General features: G+C 40.9%; 2 protein-coding genes across 4 annotated transcripts in view; one reads left to right on the top strand and one right to left on the bottom strand.

Annotated features, from left to right (window-relative positions):
- KDM5A (lysine demethylase 5A) overlaps positions 1 to 11,399 on the bottom strand; it is an 85,520-nt gene extending 74,121 nt beyond the window's left edge. The window contains exons 1-3 of one of the 3 annotated variants that reach the window (XM_033404201.2): positions 10,699 to 11,399; positions 8,141 to 8,218; positions 6,908 to 7,030 (exon numbers count right to left, since the gene is read on the bottom strand). In XM_033404201.2, the coding sequence (XP_033260092.1) occupies positions 6,908 to 7,030; positions 8,141 to 8,218; positions 10,699 to 10,863 (366 nt within the window). In that variant the 5' untranslated portion in view covers positions 10,864 to 11,399. The remainder of the gene's footprint in view (positions 1 to 6,907; positions 7,031 to 8,140; positions 8,219 to 10,698) is intronic. The other 2 variants (XM_033404200.2, XM_004278994.4) reach the window with 2 other exon arrangements.
- Positions 1 to 18,910, top strand: part of B4GALNT3 (beta-1,4-N-acetyl-galactosaminyltransferase 3) — a 256,857-nt gene that overhangs the window by 100,712 nt on the left and 137,235 nt on the right. The window lies entirely within an intron of this gene.

Below are 18,910 nucleotides of genomic sequence, written 5' to 3'. Positions count from 1 at the left end.
CAATTTTTGCTGAATGCTCACATCAAACCAGCCACAGTATAGAGCAGACATGTACCCAGGCCCCCATCTTCCAGAAACTGATATGTACATCTCTCACATTCTAAAATATAGGCAGTTTTCAGTTTCACTGATGACAGAATAAAGAGTGTGATTAAGTTATTTGAATTCAAAACAATTTTCCTCTTTGAGTGTACACTACTGTATTCTACTATATCAAAAAGTTAAGAGAAAAATTAAACAGAATTACCATATGACCCAGCAATTCCACCTCTAGGGAGATAGCCAAAAGAACTGACAGCAGGGATTCAAACAGTACTTGCATACCAGTGTTCACAGGAGCATTATTCACAATAGCCAAAAGGTAGAAACAACCCAAATATCCATCAAGAGATGAACGGATAAAAAAAAATGTGGTAAAGGCATACGTGGAATATTATTCAGCCTTAAAAATGGATGAAACTCTGATACATGTGACAACATGGATGAACCCTGAAAACATTATGCTAAGTGAAATAACACAAACACAAAAAGATGAATATTGTATGATCCCATTTAAATGAGATAACCTAGCATAAGTGAATTCATAGAAAGTATGATAATGGTTTTACCAGGTGCTACAGGGAGGGGTAAGTTCTGGAAATGGACAGTAGTGATGGTTGTACAACACTTTGAAAATATCTAAGGCCATAAGATTGTACACTGAAAAGCAGTAAACAGTTATGTACGTTTCACCACAACTTTTTTTTAAAGGCTAAGAGCATGGACTCCAGAGCCAGATTACCAGAGTTCAAATCCCAGCTCTGCTAACTCAGTAGCTGTATGACCTTGGGTAAGTTACATAATTTGCATCTCAGACTCCTCACCATTATTAAAAGAGTAATAATAACAGTATCTATTCCTTATTATGAGGCTGCTGTGAAGACAAATTAAAACATGAAAAGCACCAGAACAGGGACTTCCCTGGTGGTGCAGTGGTTAAGACTCCATGCTCCCAATGCAGGGGGCCCGGGTTCGATTCCTGGTCGGGGAACTAGATCCCACATGCATGCCACAACTAAGAGTTCGCATGCCGCGACAAAGATTCCACGTGCAGCAACGAAGATCCCGTGTGCGGCAACTAAGACACAGCGCAGCCAAAATGAATGAATGAATGGATGGCACCGGGACACAGTAAACACTGTATCAATGTTGGCTGTATTATAAATGTCTGTGTGGGGGGGAAGTTGGGGGTTGGGGGGAGAATATACATGCTATAAATAAGTAAAGGATACATTTTCTACTATTGTGCTTAGGATTTTATTATAGCAAAGATGAAACTATAGCCAAAGGAAAATTCTCCTCTAGTGAAGTATCTGAAAGCTTGATAGAAACACAGAAGTTCATGTGCACAGGAGTGGAACCCATCTTCAATTCTTTAGCTTTTCTTATTACATCCTCAAAGAAGCTCCCTCTGTTAATGAGAGCCAACCAGGGAAAAATCATGTAGAGAAAAAAATTTATTTTTCAGGGCTTCCCTGGCGGCGCAGTGGTTGGGAGTCCGCCTGCCGATACAGGGGACGCGGGTTCGTGCCCCGGTCCGGGAAGATCCCACATGCCGTGGAGCGGCTGGGCCCGTGAGCCATGGCCACTGAGTCTGCGCGTCCGGAGCCTGTGCTCCGCAACGGGAGAGGCCACAACAGTGAGAGGCCCGCATACCACAAAAAAAAAAAAATTATTTTTCAAATTTTGTAGTGTAGAGGAAGACACATTAAGGGTGGTTTGGATAGAGGGCTGTCTGGAAGCAAATGGATGAGTGAGAATGCCTTTCATTCATAGCTTCCCAGGGTTTCTACTCTGTCAGCTACAGTTCTAGGTGCTGGAGATACAGCTATGAATAAAATAAAGATCTTTGCCCTGTTGGAGCTTACAGCCTAGTGGAAGACTAAACATAACATGTCAATTTTGAAGTGACAAATGCTGTGAAAAAAATTTTAAAGAGTAATTTAAAAGCCTCCCAAGTAGGAGAATGAGGGTAAATTGAAGCGTCAAAGAGTCACAAAAGGACTCATTATGAAGGTGAAACTTGAGCAAAGACTTGAAGGAGGTGAAGCAGTTACCCAAGCAGATATACAGGGCAGGGAACAGCCAGAGTAAAGGCCCCATGAGGAGCCTGCCTAGCATGTTGAGGAGCAATAAGGAAACCACTGTGGCTGAAGCAACTGGGGAGGAGCAGTAAAAGTCTAAGAGAGGAAACAGGAGCCCTCTCAGTAATCTGCATTTCCCAACACAATTACATAACAATCTGCTTCTGTCAGTAATGATATAGCTGCACGGATCCAGTCATGCTTCCCACCCAGCTCTGACCATTTCTGGCACACAGCTATGACAATGACAGCACCATAATCGGGGATGGCCAAGGGTAAGACAAAACTAACAAAGAAATCAAAGCCATGACTTTGGCTTCATGTTTAGATACTCTATAACAATCTAACCGGGCCTAATACTATAAAAACACACAAAACCTTAATACTTGCTTTTCTTCAGCTGAGAGATTCAAGGATTACCATGCATAATTTCAAAATATAAACCATTTATTCCAAACATTTGCCATGCACTATATCACACCACTGTCATTAGAAAAACATCACATGACCCATGCCCTATAAAGAAATACACGGCATGCACTTAAACTGAACACAATGAAGACAGCCCCTTAATTAAAACTTAAGAGTAATGCCACTCAAGGCCAAAATTTCAGTCCAATGAAAAACTAAGTCCAGTTAGCAAGAGACAATTTTAACAGACAAAAAACAGCAGCAGTCTTCTACTTAAAAGCTCCCTCTCAAAGCTCCACTAAAAAGGAAGGGACAAAAAGGCATACTCCCAAGAGGACAAAAAGACCAAGAGAAAAGCAGATGTAGGAATGATCATCTAGCAAGCAAAAACAAAAAAACAGACGAAAAAGCCCCAAGCACTTGCAACAGAAGAAAGCTAACAAGAAGCTTTCACAACATAGAACCTGGAAAGGCTTAAGAAATGGAAGCAGCAGTACCTTTAAAATTAAATTTAAAAAGAACAGTGTTGACTGAAAACCTGTATAAAAGCAATCAGACCTCCCCCGGTTAGCACGCCAGGCAACCATCCCTCTCCAACAACAGTAGAAGCCTGGAGATTTATTTACTCTCAGGAGAGTTTGAAAAGAAGGGACTCTTAACCTAAGAAAGAAACAGGTAAGTAAAGTAAAGGATCGGTCTAACAGTCTCACATCCAACCAATAAGAGTTCAAAAAGAAAGAAAAAGTAAGTGGAACAAACCGTTAAAGAGTTAACACAAGAAAAGTTACAAGAACTCAAAGAGGTGAGTTCAGATTAAAAAGGTCATCAAGTGCAATCAACATATTCAATGAAAATTAACACATACCACCGCATATCCACTGTGAAATCTCAAAACACTGGGAATAAAGATTAGACCCTGTGTCTTCAAGAAAAAGTCACAAGAATTAATATAGCATCATTCTTCTCAACAGCAACACTGGAAGCTAGAAGACTATGAAGTAAAGCTTTCAAAATACAATTCTGAAGTAAAATGATTTGCAGTCTAGACTCTAAACCCACCAAACTACCAATAAAGTTTAAGAGCAGAACACTTTCAGACAAGCAAAAAGTTTACATTCCATTTTTCTTCTTGCTCATCAAACTAGCAGAAGAAATGTTTTACTAAAATAGAAATAAACCAAGTAATAGGAAGACTTAAAACAAGGAGAAAGACAAAGGGAATTCCCAGAATGATAATAGTGAAAGAAGTTCTAAGCTGAGAGCTGACCTTAAAAAAAAAAAAAAAAAAAAACTAGTCTGGACTGGAGCCGGAAAGAGAACTCCAGAGGAAGGGATCCAAGAAGGAAAGGAAACTGGCAGATTTTCTGATGGGTGAGAGCACACTGAGAGATTTATACTTCTGGAAAATCTGAAAATAAAGTTTTAATAGTCACAAGGAAAACTTACAAAATGAAGAAAGGCAACGGGACTCTTAAGTCCAAGGAAAATAAAAACTGGTAACATAATTATAGCACACTATTAACATGAGACATAATCATACCACACCATTAGGCACAGGTACAAATAAATTTGTATTTATACAGTCACAGCAATAATTTCTGATTAATAAAAAATTGACCTAACTACACTATAAGGGAATAGGGTACCTGAAGTACATAAGAATTTAATTTTTATACCCATTGCCAATCTCTAATAGTAGGCAATCAGTACGTATATGATATTTAACACTTAAAAATGAAGAAACAGCATAATGAGCATGTTTTTTTGAAATATGGAGATCAAAATCAAACAGCTAAAAGAAATGAAAGTGATTAGCTCTAAGGAGTAGTAAAGAGAGTGGAGAGATGAAGAAGGGAGATTGCTGGGTTTTATTTTAAGCTTTATTTTTTTTTTAATGTATTACTTTGACAAAAATTTCTTTTAAAAATGGCTAAAATAATTGTTCCTTGCTGCACTGATTATAAACAGTAATTGTTAATGCAGAATTCCACTAAATTACAGACATTCCAAGTAACACTTTTTACTATCAAAAATAATAACCAGGGAGAAAGACAAAGTGACTTAATCAAAACAGGAAACAATCACATTGATAATTTAATGACTCAGGAGATTGAAAATCTGCTTCCCACTAAAAAGTAGTGGAAATCAAAGTGTGTCAAAATCACGTCTAAGGGCTTCCCTGGTGGCGCAGTGGTTGAGAGTCTGCCTGGCGATGCAGGGAACACGGGTTCGTGCCCCGGTACAGGAAGATCCCACATGCTGTGCAGCGGTTGGGCCCATGAGCCGTGGCAGCTAAGCCTGCGCATCCGGAGCCTGTGCTCCGCAGCGGGAGAGGCCACAGCAGTGAGCGGCCCGCGTACCGCAAAAAAAGAATCCACCTGCCAATGCAGGGGACACGGGTTGGAGCCCTGGTCCGGGAAGATCCCACATGCCGCGTAGCAACTAAGCCCGCGAGCCACAACTACTGAAGCCTGCGCGCCTAGAGCCCGTGCTCCACAAGAGAAGCCACCGCAATGAGGAGCCCACGCACAACAATGAAGAGTAGCTCCCACTTGCAGCAATTAGAGAAAAGCCCGCGCGCAGCAATGAAGACCCAATGCAGCCAAAAAAAAGAAAAGCTAGTAGTTAAGTTTTCACTGAACAGAAATGTCAAAAAAGAGAATTCTCAAAACAAATTTTTTATCCTAATGGTTTCCTACAAGACAAAAACCTATCCCTCAAATTCACTATAATTTGCCCGTTGGTATCATAGTTTTTTTGTTTGTTTGTTTGTTTCGGTACGCGGGCCTCTCACCGCCGTGACCTCTTCCCATTGCGGAGCACAGGCTCCGGACGCACAGGCTCAGCGGCCATGGCTCACAGGCACAGCCGCTCCGCGGCATGTGGGATCCTCCCGGACCGGGGCACGAACCCGTGTCCCCTGCATCGCCAGGCAGACTCTCAACCACTGCGCCACCAGGGAAGCCCCAGTATCATAGTTTTTTTATACAACTGCATGAGATGATTTTCACAGTCCCTAATTACTGATATCATTACCTTACTGATAAAATAAGCCTAGCACTGCTATTTTAGCGTAAGACTATACTTTCCAAAATGCTTAGTACTACATAAAACAAAAATTCTAGAGAATTCTGACCTGACATTAATTTTTAAATGTATCATAAAAAATAATTTAAATATAATTATTCTAGCGTTTTTATTCCTTGAAAGTGGAAGCTTCCTAAAGTGAGAATAAATTTTTACTTCAAAACAGCCTATCAATCATAGCATATGAAAGGCCACAAAAATAAGTTGTTTTGGGACATCCCTGGTAGCACAGTGGTTAAGAATCTGCCTGCCAATGCAAGGTACACGGGTTCGAGCCCTGGTCCAGGAAGATCCCACATGCCACGGAGCAACTAAGCCTGTGTGCCACAACTACTGAGCCTACGCTCTAGAGCCCGTGCACCACAACTACTGAGCCTGCGCACCACAACTACTGAAGCCTGTGCTCTAGAGCCCACAAGCCACAACTACTGAGCCCGCCAGGTACAACTACTGAAGCCCACGCGCCTAGAGCCCATGCTCCGCAACAAGAGAAGCCACCGCAATGAGGAGCCCATGCACCGCAACGAAGAGTAGCCCCCGCTCGAAGAGTAGCCCCCGCTCGCCGCAACTAGAGAAAGCCCACGCGCAGCAACAAAGACCCAACGCAGCCATAAATAAATAAATACGTACATAAAAAAATACATAAAAAATAAATTGTTCTGCAAAATTCCTCAGATAATCAAGCTATCTTCATTCACAAGTCAGAGCAGTCATAGATTTTTCTTATTGTATTAACAAAATATGTTGTCAAGGTCATCGTTACAAACCCTGTTGCAGGTCAGTTAGTTTTTTTCACATTAGGGAACGTAACATTACAAAGTTAATATTCATCCTACTGGATAATGCTGCCCTCAGTTAACCACTAACACTACTTACAGGTATTAATACAACTGGTATGTACCACACATGAGAATGCTGAGTGACATTAATCTCTTTAATATACCAAATTTTCAATTAAGAAGCAGAAAAAAAGCTGACAAGCTCAATATAGGACATTGTTCATTTCATACAAAATAATATTAGGATGCCTCTGTCATTTCTTTTGCATACTGTGTAAACAGAACCTACTAATCTGAGTAGCTATTAAATATTAATCTCATAACAAACTATAAAATAGATTTTAAAAATAACTTGGAAATCTATCATTTCCATTTACTCATGCTTGCATTTCATTGTCAAACAAATCCTACATAGGAAGCGATGTTTTCCATCAAGTATATCTGAAATTCCTAATTTCATAAATTCACTAGCCCCTGTTCAATTTCTTAACAAAGTACAAGCCTCACCTTGCTTAAAGCATAGAGATCCAGAATTTTTCTCTCCACCACAGGGATCTTGAGGGTAGACCCCTGAAGCTCCCAAAATTTTGCTAGTTGATCCAAGAAGTCCAATCTCACTCTGGTCATTGCCTGAGATTATTAAAATACAGAAATGAGAGATAGGAATTAAGTTTTGGTGAAAGTAAATGAGTTTTACTTAACAAAGGTACTCATTTCTTTAAAGAAATTCAGACTTCTCATTACTGCTTAGTCCAACCTTATAAGTCAATAAAAAAGAAGCAAAATACTTCTACTAAACTTTACTAAGACAAAAAAGTTACTCTAATATATGTGAAAAGTTCTCATTTTATCAACCAAAGCAATTTTTTGTAAAAGTTAACTTTAAGCTAATCAGAAAATTTAGTAAATCGAATTATTTTTTCTAAGCATTCTAAACCTGTCATTTCATCTAGAGATAATATGCATACTTCAAGTACACCAACTCTCCACCTCACTGATATTAAGATCCTCCATCAAGTATCTTATAAGAGACTAAAGGAAAAAAAAAAAGGTATTAAAATCTCAAAAAATAAATGTTTTAGGAGCAGCAAGGAAAAAAAACAAACTCAGCATGACACATTAAGCCCTAACTGTCTAAGATTTCTCTTTTGTACTCTGGAAGTTTTTTACCACATTGAAGAATCTTCTGAAAATCTCAAAAACAGGAAGAACAACTATCTAAACAGATTTCAACTTAGAAATTTAAGAGACATTCAAAATGTTTAAAGGAAGATCTTAATAAATCAGATTAAGAGTCCTAGAAAAGTTCTGTTAGAGCAAAAAACCAAACAAACATACAAAAAACACCTTGGAAAACTAGGTTTTTTTAATAGAAGAATTTTTAAAACGGTTTTCCAAAAACTACAAGATACAGAGTCCTCCAACATTAACAAAAGAAAAATTTATTAGAATAATTAGCACTGAAGAAAGTAGAATTTAAGAATTCCAGTTCTCTAAAGCTAAATACTGGATATTTCCACCATGAAAAACATGGCTAGAGATAGTGTCCCAAAATCCCAGTTAAGCAGAAGAAACTGTAATTACTATAAACAATTTTTTTTAATCGGAAACTTCCTTCCATTCAGTCCCAATTAACATTAATTTTGAGCCCTGGTACATGAGCTTCTTAAAGTTCTCTACCTGGAGTCCTGATATAAAGAATAGATCAGGAGACAGAAACGGTGATGTAACAACACTCACCTCAAGTTCATTCAGACGCTGGACTCTGGGAGTAAAACGGAAGCTTTTTACTTCACATGCAAATGGAGGCTGCCAATCCTAAATAGAAAAAATTTCTTCACCATATTGGTTAATAAGCAAGGAATGCACTATTCATTTCCTTAATTTAAGGGGTGAGTTGCCACAAATCATGTTGACAACAGATCAACTTACAAGTATTCTTTAGTTAGAGACTGAAAGAATAATATTTTTTAGATAAAATAATTTATTATTACTTATCTCTAACATTCTAATACTAAGCTTATTTTATCAATTTTCTCCTCAAATCTCACAGTCCCATTATTTATATCTGACAATTACGCTTTCCCCAATTACTCAAGTGGAATGCAATAAGCTCATCTCAATACAGCATCTAGTAAACATCCAAGTTTATCAAAATAAAAAGAAAATAGAATTTGAAAGAAACAAAAAAAGGTAAAATTAAAGACCAAAAGGTAATGTTTTAAAAGTACTTATGTAATTGGACAATGTGTTTTTTCATTCATGTGGAATGTGACACAGCACTTTAAAGTCTATGTTATGTAAATGTTTTGTTCAAAGCCCAGCTTCTGGGCACCCAAATTTTTTTTTCAATATTAAAATTTTTTAAAAAATAGCAAACCCACAGAACAAGGACAATTTCCAGATGGAGATGTGGTATAACTGAAATGAGACAGCACATTTCAAGTAGAGTTCCAGAGACCATAGTTTGATTTAGCCTAAATAGTAATCTATTTAAAAATGTGAAAAGTAGTAAAAAAATTTTTATCTTACCTTGGAAACTAAAGAAATCCACCAACATTGAAATTAAATTCTGCTTGTAAACAACATTTATTTTCAATAATAATATTGTGACACAAAGAAGGTATATTATTTCAACCTTTTGTAAGTAACAAAAAGCTATACATATATATATATTTTTTTAAACTAAAAGGAACCTTGTATAGAATTTCAAATTCATTAAAGCAACAGAATAAATGAAAATATGGTTTAGGAAAAGCCTCAGTGCTTAAGGTTTTGTCAATATCAGGTAATCTTGATAGAAAAAGAATTAAGTGAAAATAAATTTTTCATAAAAGAGTTAAGTGAACTTTGGGGAGGATGCCAATACACGTACCACCACTCATCATAGCAATTATTTGTTAATCCTTTGCTTGCAACTGATAGTCTATAATCTTAATCAAATTCAATGAGCATAAGGGAAGTAGCTTGCCTAAGTTTTAGAAACAAATAGATTGATCTAGATTCAAAATCTACTTTGCCATTGCCCAAGATCACACATCTGATAAGTTATTTAACTTATCCAGACTTGTCTCATCTGTAAAATGACCTTATTTACTTACTGAGGCTTCAAAGAATATTAAATGAAAACATCTGTAAATGCTACACTAACTGCTCCTCCTCCTCCCTCCATCTAAGCTCTTTTTATTCACTGTGGTAGTTTGCACACTTCTGTGCTAGTTTGCGGTGAGAGAAGCTTTTTAAAATGCAACAAGGTGTAAAAAGACTGGATTTTATTTTATTACTAGTAGACAAAACATAAAGCAAGATATCCCTTTAAGGAGCACTAAGACATGGTTCATAAACTTTAATGTTCATTAAGAATCAGAAGAGTACTTGCTAGAAAAGCAGTTTCTAGAACTTCCATATCCCGAAACTGATTCCAGTCTGGGAATGAGGCCTAGGGATCTGCATTTTCACAACCATCCGGTCGACCCTAGTGCAGGTGGACCAGGAATATCATTTGGAAAGCACTGGACCTAACGGGTAGAGAAAAAACCTTTGACCTTGAGCAAACCCTCAACCTCTTGGGGCACTAATCCCCGCAAAACAAAGAGTAGTATCAGCTTTCCTCACCGTAAAGACAGGATCCTAACTAACCTAGAGGCAAACCCAGTTACATGCAATAACTGCGATTCTTATGTTTTTAAGATTTCAACGTTTTCTTCCACCTCTATTATTGACAAATTTTTTCTAAACCTCTAAATGTTTAAAATAATTGCTGCTTTTTCCTTCTCCTCCCCCAGGAAGACTTTTTTTCACTGCCGCAGTAATCAGTCTGGGGTGCTTGTTTGGGGATACCACCTCAAGGGACAACTAGAGCTCAGATTACCATTTAAGAAACCTTAGCCCTGAGATGAGGCCTGCAGATACTTAATAAATCAAGCGTCAGCAGGGCTAGGAGGAAGCAAGAGCCGACGGAACGGCAGTTTTTCCTATCGCACTGTAACGAGGATTATACGCGAGGGTAGGGCTGTCACGTCACGATACTTCAGTCACCTTACGGCCAAAGAAAGGCCGAAAGCCTTTGTTACCCTTGCCCACAACCCAAGAGGGGAAGAAAAGTATCAGTTCCCAAGCTCTTGGCGGATAGGCCCCGGGACACGACTCTCGCGTCCAGACGTGCCTAGCGAAGACCCCAAAGAAACCAAAGCGGAAACACGGAGAAACTTAAAGTCCAGGTGTCGAGACGCCAGTGCGAGCGAACGCGAAAGGGCAGCGGACCGGGAAGTCGAGCTAAGCCGATCAGACTCCTGTACCTTGGGCGGTCGGATTTTGCAGATGCCGGTTTTCTCCGCCAGGGGCCGGATGCGGCCGATGAAGCTGAGCGGGTCTGTGAACTCCTCCCAGCTGGGCTCAAAGACCGGGCACTCCGGAGGCGGCACGAACTCCGCCGCGTAGCCCCCCGGCCCCACGGCCGCCATGGTGGCACCGGGGGCCCACGGGGAGAAACGTTGGCTGGGGCCCGGCGATTGCGCTCACGTCCCCTGACAGGGGCCGAAGCTCATCTTCTCGGGCGAGACCCGCTCAACACACGAACCCCAAAACCGCTTCCTCCTGCGTTTGTTATTGTTTCCTTCGGGGCTTTTCCTCTCGGATCGGGGCTCACCGGAAGTCAGCGTGCGACCAAATCCCTCCGCCAACAGAAACAGGATCCCTCCGCAGCGACGTGTCGCCCCGCTACGCGACCTTCCTTCCCCCTCCCTCTCCCGGCAACGCAGGTCGCTCCTTGGCTCCTCGTGCGCCGAAGTTCCGCGCTGCCAACGACTCCCGGCTGCACAGCCCAGCGGCCCAGCCGCCCCTCCTACTGGGCTGTGGGGGAAGCGGCCGGACCGAGCGGGGCGCTCTTCCGGCGCGGAGGATGCGTAATGCGCCGGGGGCAGAGGTTCTACTTCCGGCGAGCGGAGCCCGGTCCCTCTTTGTGTACAAATGGACCGGAACACAAGCGACCGGACCTCGCAGGGCTGCCTGTTTCAACCTCCGTGTCTGTCTGTTTCCAGATAACTACCTTTTCCGGCGTCGCCCTTTTTTTAGTCCTTTCACCGTTGGTGTCCCTTTCGAATAATCTCGTTCGGCCACTTTAATCCGCCCCATCTCCATAGCAACAAGTTCGGGTCCAGCCCATCCGCCTGAATCTCCCCGTGGGCCGGCCTCCGCCACCATCCGGGAATTGATTTCGTCCTCCGAGAAGCAACGGCTGTTGACCTTGTTTTTCCAACCGTTGGAGCCTTTCTCAGTTTTCTGTAACAGCTACGGCAGCTGTTCTGGCCCTGCTTGTCGAACATCTCTGTGCCGGCGGGCATAGACGCTTCCTCCAAGTTGCTGAGAATGACGCAGAAAGTACTAAAGAAGAAACCGTGAAACGGTAGTTCTTGTATTATCTATTGGAAGGAAGACTTACTTCCCAGGGCTTGATCTCATGTTCCCTGTTCAATTTAAGCTTCCCCCAGGACCTAAATTGCCAGCTATGGCTAATGACTACCGAATCTGTACTTGCAGCTTGGACTCCTCCCCTGAGTTACAAGCCAGTACATCTAGCTACCTACTGGACAACTACACTTTGGTAAACTCAATGTGTCTTGAACTCATAGTTCCCTACTGTTTTTTCAGTGTTTCCAGTTTCCACGGATGACTTCATTCATCTATTCAGTTGCCTGATCCAGAAATCCAGAAATAATCCTTAACTCTTGCTCTCTCACTACCCACATACAACCCTGTGTCAAGTCTGGAGACTCTATCACCTAAAAACCTTAAATCCACCCATGTCTCCATCCAAATTATCACGATCCTAATTTAAATTCTCTCTCCCCTGGACTGTGATAACAGCTCAGTTCTTGCCCCCTGTCACATCTCTTTCCTCTCATTTATCAGGTTGCTTGGTCTAAAGTCCAGAATTCACCTCGTCACTTTTCATCTCCAAACTCAACTCCAGGGACTTCCCTGGCGGTCCAGTGGTTAAGACTCCGTGCTCCCAATGCAGGGGACATGGGTTTGATCCCTGGTCGGGGAACTAAGATCCCTGCAAGCCACATGGCAGGGCCAAAAACAAACCAAAAAGAAAAACAAAAAAAACCAAACTCGACAACTCCAAACTCCTTTATTGTTTGCTGTCTTACCCCCAAGCTTCCTCTCTTATGCTTCTCCATGCAGTACACAGAAACTTTTGTGGTGACTTCAATGCACCATGCTTTCTCACCTCTGAGCCTTCACAGATAATGTTTCCCCACCCCCACAGTTTTCTATATCCCTTTTCTGGCTAAATTCCTACTCATTCTTTATCAGATGAAGTTTGAAGGCAGTTTGCAGGAGAATTCCATCTTGCTTGAGGAGGCTGGCTTTTCGTTATAGTCAAGCCTTCAACTGATTGGATGAGGCCCACCCACATTATGGAGGGCAATCTGCTATACTTAAAAGTTCATTGATTAGATGTTAATCTCATCCAAAAAAACACCCTCTGAGTTAACACATCACACCGTTAACATAAATATATTTGATGAGTAATAACAATATTTTCCAAAAGAAATTTAGTGAAAAGGGTGGCATTGGTTTACAGTTTTTGAAATTTTTAAAAAAATATTTAGCTTAGTGGCATCCAGCTAGATTCTCATATCTATTTCTGCCCTCAATCTGTTGTGATATGTTGTTTGGGTTAAAATATATGAAGAAAATCCAACACCACACAGATGTGAATGGAAAAGGGACAAGTATTTTTTAAAATTTTAGCCTTTTCAAATCATTGTAATTTCTTTGAGGCTAGCAATGTGGAATCTAAAATTTTATCAATGAACTTTTTGTACTCTGTTGTATTAAAATGGTAGTCAACATTTGTCCTTGAATGGACTTTTTACCCAGTCATTTTGTAACATCATGCATTGATCATTTCAAAAATGTTGGTTCACTGAGTTATACAGATCTTCCAAATGTTGATGCATATCGTATATTATTTTTTAAATCACAAAAATATTACCATTGATCTTATCAAAAAATTAGGAAGCTGTCAAACTCATACTGACAGAAACAAGTTTTCCAAAATTACAATTTTTACTTGAAAAGCTCAAATATTCATTATCAACAAATACCATCCATTGTTTCCACTGAAGAGATGGGCTCACATTGTTCATCTTCAAGAAAATGTCTGTCAGAAACCTAGATCTGAATAACTATAGTTTGTCTATTAGGCCTTCTGGTGTTCCATGGAAAAAATGGCTCGTTTAGCTTGTGTTTTCCCTTGAGCAGACACTCCCACTTGGTGCAGAAGTACACCATGTGTACTTCCCATTTCATCACAGACTATTAAAAAAGACATGTATTAAAGAGTCAAGGTTTATTAAAATGAATATTTTTACTGCTTCATCTGGTATTCTTAAGTAAAACTGGCTTTTTTTAAACCATGAGTGCATGTGATGAAGACCACTTCTACAGTGTGTTGGTGCCACTGTGATGTGTGTGTGCTACAGGACCAGCAATTTCACCCACCATTGCCTTTGCACCATTGGGGCAAATATCATTGGTGAAAAAGGAAAATAGCATCTTAGTATTAGTATGAAAATACTTTTGACTGCAAGACCTTCAGAAAGTATCTCAGGGACCAAAGGGGTCTGGGGACAAATAGGAGTCTGTAGACCACACTTTGAGAACTGCTGGTTTATCCTATAATTTGAATTAACATAATAAAGGAGAAAGGACTGGAAAAGACCTGCTTTAAAAAGAGGAAAGAGGGACTTCCCTAGTGGCGCAGTGGTTGAGAGTCCGCCTGCTGATGCAGGGGACACGGGTTCGTGCCCCGGTCCTGGAAGGTCCCACATGTCGTGGAGCAGCTAAGCCCATGCGCCACAACTACTGAGCCTGCGCTCTAGAGCCCACAAGCTACAACTACTGAAGCCCGCATGCCTAGAGCCTGTGCTCTGCAACAGGAGAAGCCACCACAATGAGAAGCCTGCACACCGCAACGAAGACTCAACGCAGCCAATAAATAAATAAATAACTTTTTTAAAAATAGAGGAAAGAAAAGTAAATAACCTATTAGAGCAACAGTCTCAACAACAGATCTTTGATTCTTAAATATTTAAACATTTAAGTTTTTACACTGTATATGTCACTAGGTTCTTCTAAAATACAATAAAATGGGTTCTCTGACATACTTTAACATTACAAGGAATCAAGTATAATTAACAAACCCTTAAATTCATTTAGGCCAAAATAATGACAGTTCATTTTGTATCTGGTGGTCTGTGATTGAATTCAATTATGTTCAATTCAATCAACATTTCTCTTAACATTTGGTTCCCACCCAATGTTATGTTTGATCACTTACTCCAGTGCTTCTTAACGTGTGTCAGAATGGAGTCTGGGGAAGGCATGTATATGGACCTAGCAAAACCAGACTTAGTATTTAGAAAAGAGACAAAAATTGTTATTTGTACTACAAAGTAGAGAAAGTAAAAGCCAACAGAGTCAATTAATAGGAATACATATACTATATACTTAAGACACATTTTGAAGTGAGGTTTGGTAAGACAGACTCCAAGTACTTCATAGGGGACAAATTGGAATAGGAGGGAGAAATTCAATTTTTATGAACTATACAGGTTGAAAAGCTATGGCTTAAAATATCCCTTCTTCCTTTATCATGATGTTTTTTGTTTGTTTGTTTTTATTTGGCTGCTCTGGGTCCTCGCTGCCGCACACGGGATCTTCGTTGTCCCGTGTGAGATCTTCATTGTGGCATGCGGGATCTTTAGCTGCAGCATGCAGGATCTAGTTCCCTGACCAGGGATCGAACCCGGACCCCCTGCATTGGGAGCGCGGAGTCTTAACCCCTGGACCGCCAGGGAAGTCCCTATCATGATGTTTATAAGGAAATAAGTTGACCCTCGAACAACACAGGGATTAAGGGCACCAACCCTCCATGCAATCAAAAATCCACTATGATTTCCAGTCCACTGTGTCCATGGTGCCTCAGTATCTGCAGTTTCTCCTTATCCACAATTTCACATCCATGGATTCAACCAATCTGAGGTCATGGAGTTCTGTAGTATCTACTATTGAAAAAAAATCCATGTATAAATGGACCCATGCAGTTCAAACCTGTGCTTTTCAAGGATCAACTGTAATCATCACTTGAAATATTGCCTTAAAAAAATCTTCAGATCACGTTCCTACCAGAGCCATTAAATATGATGTAGGCCTGACACTTACAAGTGATCTCCAAATTCTTATGAACTGCTGCTGTGCAATACTGAATTAATCCCTTCCTTTATAACTTCCTTTTCTGTATCTTAATGTTTAAATGAAAGATCACTATGTTAAAAACTCTGGGGACTTCCGTGGCAGTTGAGCGCTTAAGACTCTGCACTTCCACTGCAGGGGGCATGGGTTTGATCCCTGGTTGGGAAACTAAGATCCCACATGCCATGTGGCATGGCCAAAACAACAACAACAACAACTCTGATATAAATGTATTTTCTTAACCAAAGCTCCTCTATATTTGTCTTCTCTTTCTTCTCCTGGAATACTATGCTGTACTAACTGAACTTATTATTGGCTTCAACATTGCCTTAAAATTCCACAATTTTTGAAAAAAATTTAAACCTTGACATATTCTTCATATGTAATTGATAGTTTTATTTTATCTCTTCTTCAAGACAATCAATGAAAATATTTGTACCTTAACTGAAGTCGACAGAAACTACTTGCAAATTATCACTTTTTATTGTCCTCCCTTAATTAAGGCATCAACAACTACTTTCAAATCATTCATATTTAAACACTCATATTTAATCTATGGCTACCTTCCCTCAAAGTGTCCACAGCTTATGCTTTACCCAAGATATAAGTATTAGTTACTTCACTATGATTTAATTTGTATGACCTTGAATGGATTCCTAATCACCTATGCTTTTCCACTGAGCAAATAAAGGACTGCTGTAAGGCGAGGAACATCATTATCGATGAATTTAGCGTGGTGCCAGGCAATCTTCTATGTGCTGGATATGTGGGCAATGAGCAACAACAAGGAGACAAAGTATGTCTCCTCACAGAACTTAGATTCTAGCGGTGAGGAGAGACAAAATCATGAGCACTCGCAAATATATACTATTCTAGGCAGTGATGAGGTCTTTTAAAAAGTAGAGAAGGGAGGGTGTGGAGGGTGTTAAGCGGGGGATAGGGCGGTCAGAGAAGGACTCAAGATTGATGACATCCGAATAGAAGCTGTGCTATAAAATATATAATGGGGCTTCCCTGGTGGCGCAGTGGTTGAGAGTCTGCCTGCCGATGCAGCGGACGCGGGTTCGTGCCCCAGTCCGGGAAGATCCCACATGCCACGGAGCGGCTGGGCCCGCCATGGCCAGTGAGCCTGCGCGTCCGGAGCCTGTGCTCCGCAACGGGAGAGGCCACAACAGTGAGAGGCCCGCGTACCGCAAAAACAAAACAACAAAACAAACAAACAAAAAATATATATATAATGACAACTTGCTACATGAATATCAAAGGGGAGGAATAACATCCAATTAAGGAGATGGTATTTGCATTGGCCTTGGTAGAAATTTATGAAGATTCATGGAAAGGGTCAATCCAGATAGAAGAGTGTGAGCCAAAGCTGGAAAGCACATGCTACATTCAAGAAATAACTAGTTAATTATTATAATGGAGAAAGTGTGGTCAGACTGTGGCAGTGTTTGAGTGCCCTATTATTATCTGGATTTCATTCTCTACTCTGTGGGGAGTCACCAGAAGTTATGAGCAGGAGTATTGAGACAGGCTGGGACCTGGGACCTGGGTGCTTGCAGCTGAACAAACATCTTCTCCTCCAGCAACAGAGCACAAAGAAACTATAAGGAACTAAAAATAACTGCATGCATCTGTGGTTGGGCAAATTATGAACAATAAGATACAAAAAGGCCAAAACCCACCTGCCACGATCCCTGCACACAGCACCACCAGGGGGGTGGGCAGACGCCCTAAGCCACCCCTCGGGCCGATCCACCGATCCATCCATACCCTCACCCCAGTTAAGGGACCATCTCACCACCCCCGCTTCGGGGAGCCAGCAAAGACACCTGTTTACTTGTTTTCACTCCTTCCTGCTGAAGCATGAGCTCCAATAGAGCCTTGCCTGAATTTCTCTTCTGGCCTCATCAATTTATAATGATTAAAGAGTCCAAGAACCCAGGTCAGTAACAGTATGACCTATCCAGAAGTGTGCTTTAAAAAAAAAAAAAAAGCAGCTTTTAAGGAATGGATTGGAGAAGGAAAAAAAGAACCTGAGGCAAAAACACCAGTTAGAAACCTATTGAAGTAATCCAAGTTAATGGTAATGAGACACACAATGGAAATAAATAGTAAGATATAAATTTGAGAACTAGTAGGAAGGTAAGATCACCATGATTTGTTTTTTTTAAAAATGCAGGTGCCAAAAGAGAGACAAAAGTACTGAGCCAAGGTGTCTGGGAAAATCTTGATATAACTAACAGAAAATCACAAAAGGGGAAAAAAAGCAGATTTAGAAGATGGCAAGTTCCTTTTATACTTCCTTAGGTCTCAGACCAGTGAAGAGTCCCAGCTTTTCCATACCAGTAGTGTTACCAACCAGGGTCCTTGGATTTTTCAATCAATAGAAATTGATAAGAGGCCAGACGAGAAATTCAGGCAAGTCTTTATTGGGACTCATTCTGCAGCAGGGAGGGAGTGAAAACAAGTAACAGGTGCCCTTGCTCAACCCCGGGCCGGAAGGGTGGCTTAGGGGGTCTGCCCACCCCCCCAGTAGTGCTGTGTGCAGGGATCGTGGCAGGTGGGTTTTGGCCTTGTTGTATCTTCCTGTTCCTGTTTTGCCCCAACTGTGCAGGCATGCAGTTATTTTTAGTCTCTCATAGTTTCTTTGTATTCTGTTGCTGGAGGAGACATTTGTCCAGGTGCAAGCATTGCAGTAAACGGTCCCACATCCCAGCCTGTCTCAGTAGCTGCAGCTCTGATATTAAAGTGCCTTTCCCCCTACACCCAACTCATCTGCAAAGATGAGATCACAATTAGCTTTTGAACTAACATATATGATTAAAGACAGTTTCTCACACCTCTCAGGAAAAGGAGGGTGTGTCTGCTACCTGATAAAAACAACATTTATATACATACTCCTCTGACTGTAGAAACTGATCCACAGGTCCTGTCTTGGCTCTACACCATCAGTTCATTGAAGAAGACACTATCTTCTTAAGACTCTTCACCTCCTTGAGATAAACTCGTATATTCCAATTCATAATAATCCTGTGATTATGCACAGCATTTCTGCATCATCTTTCATGAAAACAAAGTAGTTGAGAAAGCCTAAACTGGGAGCCCTAAAGTGCGCCAGAATTAGGGCGTCGGACCCCAAACATCAACACCACCAGTACCGGGAGGCGCTGAGTTGCTCGAGTGCCACCTCCTCCATCCAGAGAGCTGTGTGCAGAAGGAAAACTACATTTCCCGGCGACC

The sequence above is a fragment of the Orcinus orca genome, chromosome 11 (assembly GCF_937001465.1).
Source record: "Orcinus orca chromosome 11, mOrcOrc1.1, whole genome shotgun sequence".
In the NCBI taxonomy this organism is placed as follows: domain Eukaryota; kingdom Metazoa; phylum Chordata; class Mammalia; order Artiodactyla; family Delphinidae; genus Orcinus; species Orcinus orca.
Note: the sequence above shows the minus strand (reverse complement) of the source record. Positions and strands in the feature narration are given on the sequence as shown.